The sequence below is a fragment of the Pristiophorus japonicus genome, chromosome 13 (assembly GCF_044704955.1).
Source record: "Pristiophorus japonicus isolate sPriJap1 chromosome 13, sPriJap1.hap1, whole genome shotgun sequence".
In the NCBI taxonomy this organism is placed as follows: domain Eukaryota; kingdom Metazoa; phylum Chordata; class Chondrichthyes; family Pristiophoridae; genus Pristiophorus; species Pristiophorus japonicus.
The window spans coordinates 49,892,354-49,906,727 of NC_091989.1; the positions used below are offsets into that span (position 1 = coordinate 49,892,354).

General features: G+C 41.8%; 1 protein-coding gene across 11 annotated transcripts in view; it reads left to right on the forward strand.

The window, feature by feature from the left end:
* Positions 1–493: 493 nt before the first annotated feature.
* The window catches only part of anks1b (ankyrin repeat and sterile alpha motif domain containing 1B), a 965,528-nt gene continuing 951,647 nt past the window's right edge, over positions 494–14,374 (forward strand). For all 11 annotated transcript variants that reach the window (XM_070897439.1, XM_070897440.1, XM_070897444.1 and 8 more), the window contains exon 1: positions 494–897. In XM_070897439.1, the coding sequence (XP_070753540.1) occupies positions 767–897 (131 nt within the window). In that variant the 5' untranslated portion in view covers positions 494–766. The remainder of the gene's footprint in view (positions 898–14,374) is intronic.

The following is a 14,374-nucleotide window of genomic DNA, read 5'->3' on the forward strand; positions in this document are numbered from 1 at the left end:
CAGCACTATTTAGTTATGGTTGGTATGCCGCCGTGTCCCGATGTGCTGTCCGTCCCACCCTTCTCCTTATACGGGATTTACTGCAACACTACACACTTAAAAAAAAATCTTCAGAACCCATGTCATGTAATTTATTATTTTTAAATTGCTCGCACAAAATAAACTACTTACAGTGGTTAATTGGCAATTAAATGATTTGCAGCCATGGTAATTTGAAGCAAAACACGCGATGTTACCTACATAAGACCATTAGCCTACTGACCCACACAACTTGCCCTGTGTGTGTGGACCCGGGCATTGCTCATTGTTGTCAGTCAGTGCTACACACACACACACACACACACACACTGCTCGGGGTTGGCGAATCCGCAGTTCACGCCCTGACGTGATTGACAGGGCGGCGGGGCTGGCTTCGAGCGAGGAGAGTAAGGGAGGCGGGCCGGCATTGCACGCTCAGCCGCTCTCCCCCGTTCCAGAGACACGGAGAGAGGGCGGAGAGCGAGCTCCAGTGTCGACCAGGCAGCGGGAGCTCGCCCGTCACACGCGCTGGTGCAGCCCGCGCTCCTCTCTCCTCTCTCCCTGTTGTCTGCTCGCCCCTTGGAGTTTGCTCCGTTACACAGGCGCGCGGAGTGTGAAGAATGATGCTCGGCTCTTTACGCCGCTGAGCACGCGTTGCCGACAGGAATTTGTACTATTTAATTCTCTCGCCCCTCACCTCACCACCAGCCCCCCCCCCCCCCCCCCCATCTCCCCTTTTTTGTGTATTATGGGGAAAGAGCAGGAACTTCTGGAAGCCGCTCGGATTGGGAATGTAGCGGTGGTGGAAAAATTGCTAAGTGGCAAAAAGGGATTATTGGGAAGTGGATCGAGCTCCATCCCACTCTCCAGCCTGCTGAGGTAAGTTAGAGAGATTTCCAGCCTGTTCTTGGTTGCATTTTTTTTTACCACTGAAAATGTGCATTTTATTACAGTCTAGTGTAAAAAAACAGATCAAACGGAAACATTTACAGCTGAGTGCAGAATTGTGAAAGGTGAACTGAGACGATTGTATATCATTCCATTTCATATTGGGGTTGATGTTTTAAAGAGGAATGTGCAGCGTAAGATTCCCTTTATTGCAACTGCTAGTTTTGTTCAGTTTATTGCTGTGTGGATGAAATAATCTAAACTGGCTGTTTGAAGGGCAGTTGCTTCCTTTATTTCCCTATAAGAATTTCCACAGCAAGTTTTGCAATTTGGCCTGACTGTTGGACGAGACCTCCAGGGTTAGAGCATGTATAGATGCAAAAGTGATCAAATGTTAGCATGTCGAATTGTAAACCGCTGTGTTTATGTTTGCAAAGAAGGGCAAAAAAAGTTGGGAGAATCTGAATTATGCACTGAGTTTATTTTAATCAGTACATTTAAGTAACGTTTCCTTCCTAAATAAGATCTCCCAAAGATGTTTGGGCGCTTGATGTCTCTGGAGCGTACTATCGGTATGTGATTATATAATAATGGGTAAAAGGAATTAAAAAATACTTGAGGTGGGGGATGGGCACGAGGACCAGGCTGTGAAATAGTAACATCCATAGAAAAAATGCAAGCTACAGGAGGATAGAGGTTGGCGGTTGCATATTCGAACATCAGCGAAAATTAAAATGAAAGATTATGCTCTTGTAGGTAGCTCACATTCACTTCTGGTATCGCAGTGAATGTCCAGCTTAGCTTTGGTTTTGAAAGGCGACTTTGTGTTTGGGATGGGAGTGAACAGGACAAAGCCGGCACAAGGAGATAATTCCTCCTGGCGGCGGTGTTTTGCATTTCATTTGTGGTACAATTAAGAGGGATAGGACATATTGTAACCAGATGAAACGAGCGTTGTCATTTGGATGATCCGTTGGCTATTTGGATTCACTGGAGATGTTTCGTGCTGTTCGTTTTGAATCTCGATTCTCGAACAACCTTGTTCCCTTTTGTATCTCGCAAATCGCGCTTGTGATCGAGAGGGCGACGATCCCTCTTTAACCCAGACCGAATTGTGTGTCATGCTAAAGTTTAACTTGACCTTTTAGTTGGACGGTGGCGTTTTTGTTTGACCAACATTATCTAATTAAGAACTTTTTAATAAGAAGCGACACTTCAAAGGCAATGGGACAGGTCCTTTACGAGAGAAAGTCCTCTTCATATTATTTGCATAACATGGCGTGGGCTCAGCGAGATTACTGTTGGATGTTTGGAATAGCTGGGATAGTTCAATCGGAGTGGTGGTTTCCAGTTGAACATAGACACATAACATATAGGCTACATCATCCCAGTGCAATGACGGTCCTTTCCCTCAGCATTAGCTACCGCTGACTGATCCTTATTTTGACGGATAGTTGTTGAGCTTCTGTAAATTTGGATAAGCTAATGTCATTAAAAGCTGTTCTATTAACACATATTGGTTCTGAAATGTAAAAAAAAACTGCGCTACGATTCGAGATGTTTGTGTTTATGAATTTACATACGTTGTGTGCTTAAGAATTATTTCTGGAGCCGAAAAATACTTACTGGCGCAGGCATTTAGATTCAAGGGTTGACATATTTCAATACTTAGGAGAATTGATTCCATTGCTGACATTACTGAATTATTATGGATAGGATGCATTAACTCACGAGAAGGTCTTGATCACAAATACATAGTTGCTAATCTATAACTTTTCAGTAACCTACTGTGTTGATCACATGTCAAATAAAATCAACTGTGTGCATATTATAGTTTCTCTTGCAATAATTACATGGAAGATATTCGCTACCCAGAAGTAATAAGTCAGTAACCTTATCCAGGACTGTTGAGGTGACATAATGAACTGTGAGAGCAGTGCTTGAGAACTTCATGATAAGCGTGACATTGCAATCTTGAAATTGGCCCCAGTTAGCCATCATTATTATATACGAATGAATCTCCAATGTTGAGTGGACTAGCTGAAGAATTATCAGGCAGGACAGGACTCTGTTATATTTGCATGTAATTCGAAAATCTGTTGTTGGGTCTAAATATCCTTGACAATTATGACCAAATATCACTACATTTTTGTTTCTTGCTGATCCTTCTCCCTACTTTTTTTTTAAAAAAGGTCCACATTTAAGCATAGGTCTGATTTTTGAATATACAAACTATAAATATTGTTTCATCTACATGATTAATGCACCTGATTAATGCTTTCAATGGTTATGCCAAGGGATTTCAACATTGACATGTAACGAGCGTAGAGATGTTTTGAGCTCACAGAAGCTTGACAAGTTCTGCACATTTGAATGTTGTACTTCTTGGTAGAAGACCTTTAAAAACCTGTAGAAACATTCAATGCTCTCTTAATTAAATCCAAGCTGGAAGGTGCAATATATTGAAAACAAACTGAGCGATAATGTGCAAGGCATATGTTAAATTATGTCAACTGCATTACTTTGTAATTCCTGGTGATTCCACCATGTGTTTGAATTATTCTATTTGTGAAGTTTGCATCAATGTTCCAGCATTGAAACATATTTTGATAATGCTTCGGAAAAAGAAAGCATCAGCACAAGTTAGTGACCATCTGTCCTTAATCAGAATCTGGCTGATCATCAAATACTAATCCATTAATACCAAACACTTAATACAAGTCTGCACCAAGATGTGTATTATCCAGAAAGGAAACTTGGTAGCTGCCATAAGTCCTCAGTACAAACTACTGGTGTTCCATAGTTATTAAAACTACAAAAACCACATTTGTTCCATGGTAATTAAATAAAAAAGACAGTGCAGTGTGCATTCTTTGGTATTGGAAAGTATTTACTCGTCGATCACAATGCTCTGTTGCTAAACATATTAGCTATTTGCCTTTTTATGTTAAGTTGTTGGGTGGTTTCTTGCATTAAGGTTGGAAATCTGAAAATTTACTCGGAGATTAATTAGTTTGGAAGTTTTTAATTATTGGGGAAACCAAGTGCAAAAGCCAAGGTGAACCAAGATTCATAATACATGACACTACTAAGGTCCGAAGAGGAAAAAAGAGCAGGTAAATCAAGAAATAGTGATTAGGTGATGCCAAGCTGGGGTTTTAAGTCTGTAGGTTAGATAAGGAAGGGATGACCGAGAGGCAAGCTGTTCTGCAGTATTGAGATCCTGGGAAAGAAATAGTACAATGACTCTTAACTTTAACACAATGGGCATGCAGGGAATGTAGAATGATTGCAGCACAGGATGGACAAAAGAAAACATTTATCAGACGACTGAGCAGAGAAGTTTTTAATAAAACAGAGAGGAGTTGCTTGGTAACGATGAGAAACTGGTTGTCTAGTAGACAACAAGCATCCCATCTAGAAGTGTTAGAAGTGGGAACAGTATTCTTGGACAGACATAGAAGAACATAACATAAGAAATAGGAGCAGGAGTAGGCCATTCAACCCCTCGAGCTTGCTCCGCCATTCAATAAGATCATGGCTGATCTTCTACCTCAACTCCACTTTCCTACATTACCCATATATCCCTTGATTCCCTTAATATCCAAAAATATATCGATCTCTGTCTTGAATAAAATCAAAGACTGAGCCTCCTCAGCCCTCGAGTGGAGAATTGCAAAGATTCACCACCCTCTGAGTAAAGAAATTTCTCCTCATCTCAGTCATAAATGGCTGACCCCTTATTCTGAGACTCTGACTCCTGGTTCTAGACTTCCCAGCCAGGGGAAACATCCTCCCTGCATCTACCCTGTTGAGCCCTGTAAGAACTTTGTATGTTTCAATGAGATTACCTATCATTCACCTAAACTCTAGGGAATATAGGCTAAATCTACTCAATCTTACCTCATGGGACAATCCCCGCGCCCCCATCCCAGGAATCAATTTGATGAACCTTCGTTGCACTCCCTCTATGGCAAGTATATCCTTCCTTGAGACCAATACGGTACACAATATTCCAGGTGTGGTCTCACCAGGGCCCTATATAATTGCAGGAAGATGTCTTTACTCTTATACTCAAATCCTCTTGTAATAGGCCAACATACCATTTGTTTGCTTAATTGCTTGCTGTACTTGGACTTGGTATAGAGCCGAGAGATTTGAAGGAAAATAAATGGTTACCACAAAATGAAGGAGATTTGGGAGTTCCATTTGTGATCGGGGGAGAAAGTGGACAAGAAATGCCAACAGATGAGGGAAAATAAGAGGCATGGAGTAGCTTTTAGTTCCATTTGAGAGATCTGAAGAAAGTTTGAGGAATTGAAAGTTGGATGTCAGTTTGTTCAGACTGCATAGATATTGGGAATAATGGATATTGAAGATAATTCAAAATAGAAAGCAAGCAAAAACAATAAAGAAGGTACAATGGAGACAAATGAGTAAAGGAAAAAGAAAGAGGCAAAGTAATCAAAGCAATGAAGAGCTAAATGAACTATTACATTGGAGAGTGGCAACATTAGAAGGATGAAGGTTTGCAGTATCATCACTATTTGAAAGGAAAAGAGTATTAAAGTATGCTTTAATGCTGCAAAGTGGGCTCCAAAACCTGTAAATTATTGCTAATAAACTTGTAGATATGTATTACTTGATACTGAGAAAGAGAACTTGCATTTAAATAGCACCTTTTATGTCTTCAGGATATCCCAAAATGCTTCACTGCCAACATATTACTTTTGAATTGCAGTCATTGACTTATGTTGGGAAACATTGCAGCCAATTTTGTTCAGTGCAAACAATATGAATAATCAGTTAATGTGTTTCTTTTTCCTGGTGATGTGATTGAGGGAGGACTGTTGGCCAGGACATTAATGGGAGGACTCTTTGCTAGTTGAACAATGCTATATCTCTATCCACCTTACACTCTCCAATACCAGGTGTCTATTGGACAGTTCCAGTATTCAGGGGCTCCCTCCACCTGTGACTGTGGTGCCCCTCCTAGATGGTCACTCACTTCCTCCTTTCTACTGAGCCCCTGTCCTATCCCCTCTTCCTGTGTGAGCTGCCGGTTCTTGCTTGAGATCTTGAACATTTGTCAGGACAGAAATTATATTTGAAGTAGTTTATGAACCTACTTGATTGCATTCTCATTCTCATTGGATATATTCAAGAGGGAGTTAGATATGGCCCTTACGGCTAAAGGGATCAAGGGGTATGGAGAGAAAGCAGGAAAGGGGTACTGAGGGAATGATCAGCCATGATCTTATTGAATGGTGGTGCAGGCTCGAATGGCCGAATGGCCTATTCCTGCACCTATTTTTTATGTTTTCTATGTTTCTATGTTTTATATTTGTCTAAGCAGGGCATCTGTTTAACTTCTTAACCAAAATATGGCATTTCTGACAATGCACCATTCCCTCAGTACTCATTATCATAGGCTGTCCCTCGTATCGAGGATAACTTGCTTCCACGCCAAAAAGGGATGTGTTCACAGGTGTTTCAATGAAGGACCTAATATTCCAGTTTCCGAACTACATATTGAAGGGCAGATTTTTTTAACGTGTGGTGGCCGTTGCACACCAGCCACCACGCGGGCTTGACCGAGCTAGGTCTTGGTCCAGTGGCAAGGGTTAACCAAGATGACTGGAGACCTGGAGCTCTGCTGCACGGACCTAGTGTGCACACATATTGCAGTGTGGGCAGGCCCGTGTGGACCCTGGGCCCTCGCCTCTTCTGGGCCCTAACCGATCACATCGCTCCACGATCTCTCGCCACTCCTGCGCCCCGATCTCGCCACTCCTGCTGTACTGCACTGTAAGTATCAGCTTACCTTGTGTCCAAAATGGGATTTGAACCCACAATTTTGACGATGGAAAAAGTTTACAAACTGTGCCAAGCTGATACTTGCATTACTAATCTGTGTTTTCCAATTTTATATTTGTTATAGCTGTAGCAATTTATGATAGTTATAAATGCTTTTTTAATATATTGATGATGAAATGGTGCAAAGTGTTAGTCCAGTGGCCTTGCACTTGTGTGACCCAGGTTCAAATCCAGCCTGCACTGATGGCGTGGACGTGTCTGCTGTCTGTAAAAGTCCTATATGAAAATGAAGGCAGGGAAGTCTCTATCCATAGCTTCTTGTGGTGTGGGTTCACAGTACAAAACCATTAATCATTTTGGAAGCTCACATGGATGACCATAAGGATGGTTGATGCAGGAAATTTGGTAGGGGCAGAGCATACACTGGTGCAGCAGGGGTGGTGTTTTGAGGTTTGCGAAATTATTGGGAGCTTTTGACTTGATCCAGACTGACATCTGTGAGTGCTCAATGCCGATACCAGAAAAATGTGGAAAACATTTTATTTCCCACTGCTGACATTCATCAACGTGATGAGTGCAAACATTTACCCCAACCTTCTGACCCCTCCCAAATAAAATTACATGTCTTTACCAAGCCTACCGTTATACTTGGATCAGCAGAAGGAGGAGATTCATAATCTGCAGAAATCTCCTTCTTCCAATCTGAACTAGTAATATCTGAGAAAATGTTATGGTATCTTGATGAGCTGTATGAGGTTTAAAATCATTTTTGGTCAGAAATCTGTCCTCTGGACAACTGCACCTAATCTGATTTTGACATTTTCAGTGTGAAACCTGTGAAATGAATGACCAATTGAAGACGCAATGCCTAATTTTATTTCAACAGATGTATTAATTTTATTCAAATAAAAAGGAGATATTTTAATTAATTAGAGCACCAGGCTGATTGTTGATTTATTGAGATTAAACCCCTTAAGTTTCAAATGCACAATTGATACCACTGGTAATTTGACTGCCTCTTTTCATCTCTTCCCCGCCCCCCCCCCCCCCCCCACCCACCCCGCCTCCCTTTCCACAAGATCATTTTAAGGGATTTGCGAATTTAAAAAAAAATGCTGTATTATATGGTTTAAACCATTAAATAAAAATACTGAGCTAATAGTATCATTGGGCTATAGTTTTTTTTTGTGTGACTGATTTATTTTTTTGATTTATTCCTTCTTGGATGTGGGCTTCGCTGGCAAGACCAGTATTTATTGCCCTTGAGAAGGTGGTGGTCAGCTGTCTTTTTGAACCACTGCCGCCCGAGTGATGAAGGTACTCCCACAGTGCTGTTCGGTAGGGAGTTACAGGATTTTGACCCAGCAACGATGAAGGAATGGTAATATATTTCCAAGTCAGGATGATGTGTGACTTCGAGAGGAACCTGGAGATGGTGGTGTTCCCATGTGCCTGCTGCTCTTTTCCTTTTATAGCTGGTAGAGGTCGTGGGATTGGGAGGTGCTGTTTGAGAAGCCTTGGCGAGTTTGTGTAGTGCGTCTTGTAGATGGTACACACTGCAGCCACATTGTGCTGGTGGTGGAGTGAGTGTTTAAGGTTGTGGATGGGTTGCTGATCAAGTAGGCTGCTTTGTCCTGAATGGTGTCGAGCTTCTTGTGTTGTTGGAGCTGCACTCATCCAGGCAAGTGGAGAGTGTGGCGAGAATGTTACTTGCCACTTATCAGGCCATGCACAGCAGCATGATTGGGACGTTTAATGGCCCAGCAATTGTATCAAGTGCTATAAAAAAAAGTATAAGAATAAAACCAGACAGAACTGCCGGCCTCAACCTAGGCATTGGATTCGCACACACAGTCCAGTCGGCTCTGCAAAATCCTCCTCACTTATATCTGGGACTTGTCCTAAAATTGGAAGAGCTATCCCACAGACTTGTCACACCTATCAGTCAATGTCCCTGATTCCAGCATCACTAGTAGTATGTCCTTTCAGGACAGTTCACAACCATCGTCAGCCAGAAGTACACAGCAGTCAGGTGTCCTCAACATTGACTCCGGACCCCATGAAGTCTTAAGGCATCAGGTCAAATATGGGCAAGTAAACATCCTGCTGATTACAGCTGTGCCTCGGCTGATGAATCAGTACTCCTCCATGTACTCTGGGTGGGGGACTTGCATGTCCATCACCAAGAGTAGCTCGGTAGCACCACTACTGACTGAGTCCTGAAGGACATAGCTGCCAGACTGATCTTGCAGTGGAGAGAGAACAAGGGAAAAATCTACTTGGTCTCATCCTCAGCCAATCGACCTGACGAAATGACCACCGCACATTCATCATGGGGACGAAGTTCCATCTTCAAAGTGAGGACACCCTCCATCATGTTATGTCATACCTAGCACAAAGATGGTTGATTGTTTGGAGGTCAAACATCTCAGCTCCAAGACATCACTACAGGAGTTCCTCAGGGCAGTGTCCTGGGCCCAACCATCTTCAGCTGTTTCATCAATGCCCTTCCCTCCATCTTAAGGTCATAAGTGGGGATGTTTGCTGATGATTGCACAGTGTTCAGTTCCATTCGCAACTCCTCAGATAATGAAACAGTCCGTGCCCGCATGCAGCAAGACCCGCATGGAGTCACACATAGGCCAGACCAGGTAAGGACAGCAGGTTTCCTTCCCTAAAGAACATTAGTGAACCGGTTGAGTTTTTAGGACAATAGCTTCATGGTCACCATTACTGATGCTAGCTTTTTATTCCAGATTTATTTAATTAACTGAATTCAAATTCACAAACTGCCATGGTGGGATTTGAACTTGCGTCTCTAGATTATTAGTCCAGGCCTCTGGATTACTAGTCCAGTAACGTAACAACTATACTACCACACCCGCCTATTGTGTCTTGATCTTCACAATTGTGATATATTCACAGAGCACAAGCACACACAGCTTCCAACATGGCAGGCAGCTCTCTCGGAAGCCTCCAGAAATCTGCCTGGTTCTGTTTATTATGAGCCCTGCACTTGCAGTACACAATAAGTCCACATCCACAGTGTGGAGCTACAAACATTACAAGCTTACAGACATTGCACTTCTCCCTCCTCCAATGAAGAAGTTATTGTAACAAACATCATCCATAACTTTCATGTTTATACATAACACAGGATATAAACTTATTTTTTTCCATATTTACAAATCTCAAAAGCCAAGTCATCCGTCGTCAATAACTTCCTTCTGATCGCATCATTTTTCACCCCACAAGTAATATGATCCCGTAATGCTCGGTTTTGAAAGTTTCCAAAATTACAGTGCATCGATAGCTTTTTTTTTAATGCTATGATGTAATCACTGATACTTTCACCAGTCTTTTGATTCCGAATCCCGAAACGATAGCTTTCAGCAATTTCTAATGGTTTGGGGTTATAGTGCTGTTCCAGCTTTGTTAAAATCTCTAAGCGTTGTGTCCTTTGGCTCATCCGGCACAAGCAGATTTACAAGGATTTCGTACAATGTCGTAAAAGTAACCCGCCTCCGATAAGGAGATCACTTTCTTGCGTTCCAACACAGCCCGGTTCTGGACTGCATTGTCTGGAACTTCGATTATGTTATTTGTAGTGAAATACATTTCTAGCCAATCCACATACGCTTTAAAATGTTCCCGGTCCTGTCTATATTCCCACAAATGTCCCATTACACCTGCGGGTGCAACCATTTTAATCTCTAGCTGTTCACACCGTGTGCTGTATTTTACCTCAGATTTTGTAGCTTTTTTCCAAAGACAGAAACTTCCAAAGTCTCTCTGTTGGCTGGCTGAATCCTTCACCAACAAAATTTAAGCTTTTAAATCATCTGAAAAATCCCATCTCGCTGCCAAATGTGATATATTCACAGAGCACAAGCACACAAAGCTTCCAACATGGCAGGCAGCTCTCTCGGAAGCCTCCGGAAATCTGCCTGGTTTTGTGTATTATTAACCCTGCACTTGCAGTACACAATACGTCCACATCCACAGTGTGGAGCTACAAACATTACAAGCTTTCAGACATTACAACAATAAAACCCCAGCCCCTTAAATGGGACAGTCTACCATATGATATTCTAAGTAATGAGCTGACTCGTCTCTTGGGGAAACTTCAAAACGGAAATATATTGATAAAATCTTTGCAAAAACATTGCATTTTATACCTCAAAGAAAACGTAGAAGAAACTGTAAAGCAAAATATTAATGTTTGAAATTTAAAAGCAATATTGGGGATTAAAACTGTATGCCATAACAGGCCTTTGTACTCGAGATTAATAAATCGGGTATGTGTCGGCATTATCTGTTTTACATATGTGGTCTTTTGTTTAAGGTGCACTTCCTGTAACGCTTACTTTGTGTAACTTACTCCAGTCTCACTTTGTTGATAACACCCCATTGTTATAAAACACCATATAATCCTGTGCTACCAAAAATTTTGGCCTGGAATTTGTGCCCAGAGATGCGCGGAATGTTGGCATAAAACAAATACGTAAGCTAAACGATTGTGGCATTTAGAGAGTGAGTTACGCACGCACGCAGAATACATCTAAATTTGCTTGATCTTTTATGATCGAGCAGAGAGAGTGATGGGACGAATGGAACTCCATCCAGAATAGTGGTCCGACCCCAAGTTTAAGAGCCTTGGCCCCTATTTTCGGCAGCATTGGGCGCCGCTTTTTGGCGCCCAGTGATGTTTTTTTTTGCGTAATGGCTCTGTTTAAATTTTCACCCAAGCTTTGGCGCCGGTGATCTGCCTCAATTTTCGGTGCCAGATACATTGGCGCTGGTCTACGTTGTAAAGTGATTCTGCGCTGTGTCTGACTCAATTAGGTCATTTTCCCCATCGCCAATTTTAAAAAAACGGCACACAGAGACCTTCGAGTCCGTTTGAAAAAAGCCTACCGTAAGCTAACGAAATTGGCGCTGGTCCGTTGCAATCCCTGGCCGAAAGTCCTCCACGCCAGACCAAAAACGAACACCAGGCACACTCAGTGAGTGAGTGTTTTTTTTCAGTGCATGTGCAGGGATTTTTAGGCGCACACGATAAGCTCCGTCCCCCGAAATGGCTTCGGGTAGCGCGGCGCTAAAAATAACTTTTACTTCGTGGAAAGTGCCGTTCTTTTGGGGGGCGCTAACGGCGGTGGGGAGTGGGGGGGGGGGGGCGGGGAGGTGGTGGCGGAGGAGAAACGTATATTATCTATTGTACGTGGGTGCCAGAAATCTTTATTGTGGAAAATAGGGGCCATGGTATGTGAATATTCTGCAGTTGTGCTCGCAGAGGCGCTCCTCAAATTATGGTCATGATTTTCAGGTGCCGCAGGGAACAATTATTTTTCTGGTGTGTGTTTTTTTAAAAAAAAGATTTATCCTGAGATCTGCACTATATTTTCTGTATCTTTGAATATATTTCATACAAGTCACATTTAAAAAAAATTGAAATGCTTCCCCCATTTGCAGGTTCTTCAGCGTACTGTACCTATTGTGCATGAATAATGGTTGAATGAGTTGAAACTTTCATGTTAATAAAAGAAGGAATATATGGTATGAAAGACAAAATATTGTGGATGCTGGAAACCTGAACTATAAACAGAAAATGTTCAAAATACTCCAAGTCTGGCAGCATCTGTGGAGTGAGAAACCGGTTACGATTCACGTTGGTGACCTTTCGTCCGAACTGGAAAATGCTATTGATGTATTGGGTTTTAAGCAAGCACGGAGGCAAGAAAAGAGGGAGGGAAGGAAAGAACAAAAGGAAAATCTGACATATGGTGGAAGGCGAAGAGATTCAATGACAAAAGAGATGGTAGTGCAAGGCAAATGGGACAATTAAAGAAACGAAAGATGGGTCCAGAGGAACTGAATAAATAGCAAGGTGTGCAATGGCCACCCCACGTTTTAAAAAAAAAAAAAAATCCACGCACCGGCATCCTCCACCTTTTTAAGATGTAGTTCAGGACCTGGAATTTTAGGTCCTTCATTGGAACACCTGTGAACTTATCCTATTTTGGCGTGGAAGCAAGTCATCCTCGTTTCGAGGGACTGCTGATGATGATGAAATGGCAACCCCAGAATAATTACCAGCACCTGCTGTCCGAAAGAATGGGAGCTGTGGTTATGACCTGAAATTGTAGAAGCCGAGGACAGAGGTGTTGGAGTCGGAGTGGGGCAGAGAATTAAAATAGCAAGTGAGCAAGTCACTCTCTTGCAGACTGAATGGAGGTGTTTAGCAAAGTGATCACCCAATCTGTGTTTGGTCTCCCCAGTGTAGTGGTGATTGTACCATCAGCAGCAAATACAGTATACTCAGTGGAAATTATGAGTTTGCCATTTTCCTTGGACCCTCGATTGCGATGATTTCTACACACTTTTACGTTTGGGCATAAACTAATGAGATTGACAGGAAATGCGAGCATAATTTGACATCGGGAGAATGGGTGTCATTTTGGGTGCAACTTTCAGATTGCACCTCCACAGGAGTTTCCAGGCCTTTGTCTGTGTGCACTTCCTGTCTACAGAGCCTTACCTCCTGTTGTCAAGTTTGCTATTATAAATTCGTGCATACATATTTATAATGAAGATTGCCCATGTAAACTTATCAAGCTATAATCATACCCTCCTGTCAGTGGTGGCACTACAGTGTCTCCACAGGTACGGGAGTGTAAGTACAACATGGCAAGTTGACACGGTGAATAATTAGAACAAATTACAATTTTTGAAACAAAATACTTAACCTGGTAGGAACATGATGTAAAAATATAAAGTGCAAACTTTCCTGAAAGCACCACCGAGAGGAATGGACTTGGGAGAGGGATCAGCAACACTTGGTCATCGAAAAGAATGAAAGGTAAGTAGATGTACCTCCGTCTAATATGTTAAAAGTAATACCACGGTGTGACAGGAAATCAGGACATTGTGAAATGAACAGGATATGTGTGTTTTATGCAAAATATAAATCTATCTCGCCCTCTTTGGTTGATTAAGAAAATTACTCTTCTGCATGTGACATCTGCCATGTGATATTCTAGCTGACAATACAGTCTGGCCTCAGTGAAACCACCTGCATATATGAATAAAATCATTGTTTTAATCTTGCATAGCTGACTTATATATGTATGTGCACATTGAGAACTTAAAAAAAAAAAGCTGTCAAATACGTCAGATTACGTTGTGAAAGATCAAGTGTCCAGATTCCTCCCTGTGACACATGCACAACCTATACAAAGCTCTCTGCATGTTTGAGCTCAGTGCCTGGTGAAGTCCCAGTCTTTCAGTTGGCTGCTCCAATTTTTGTGATTAAAAATGTTCAGTTTTTTTTTCCAGAACCTTGGCTCAAGCTCTCTGACTCCACTTCTGGAGATCCCCTGCTGTAAATTAAATGTATAAACAGAAGGTGTAATAAAGTTATCACTGTACTGTTAAATGTTTTGAGATCTCAAGCTGATCACGAGAAGCATTTTTGCCCTCCACATTATATTTACAGTCTGTTCTCAGTCTCAAAACCCTATTTTTTGTTAAGCTATGATGTCATTATCAAATATTCCCAATGGATAGATTAATGATGTGATAAAAATGGTCTTGTTAAATTATTAAGAATAAGGATGGTGAGGCATGTCTGACAATCTCTGAAGTCGGGAAT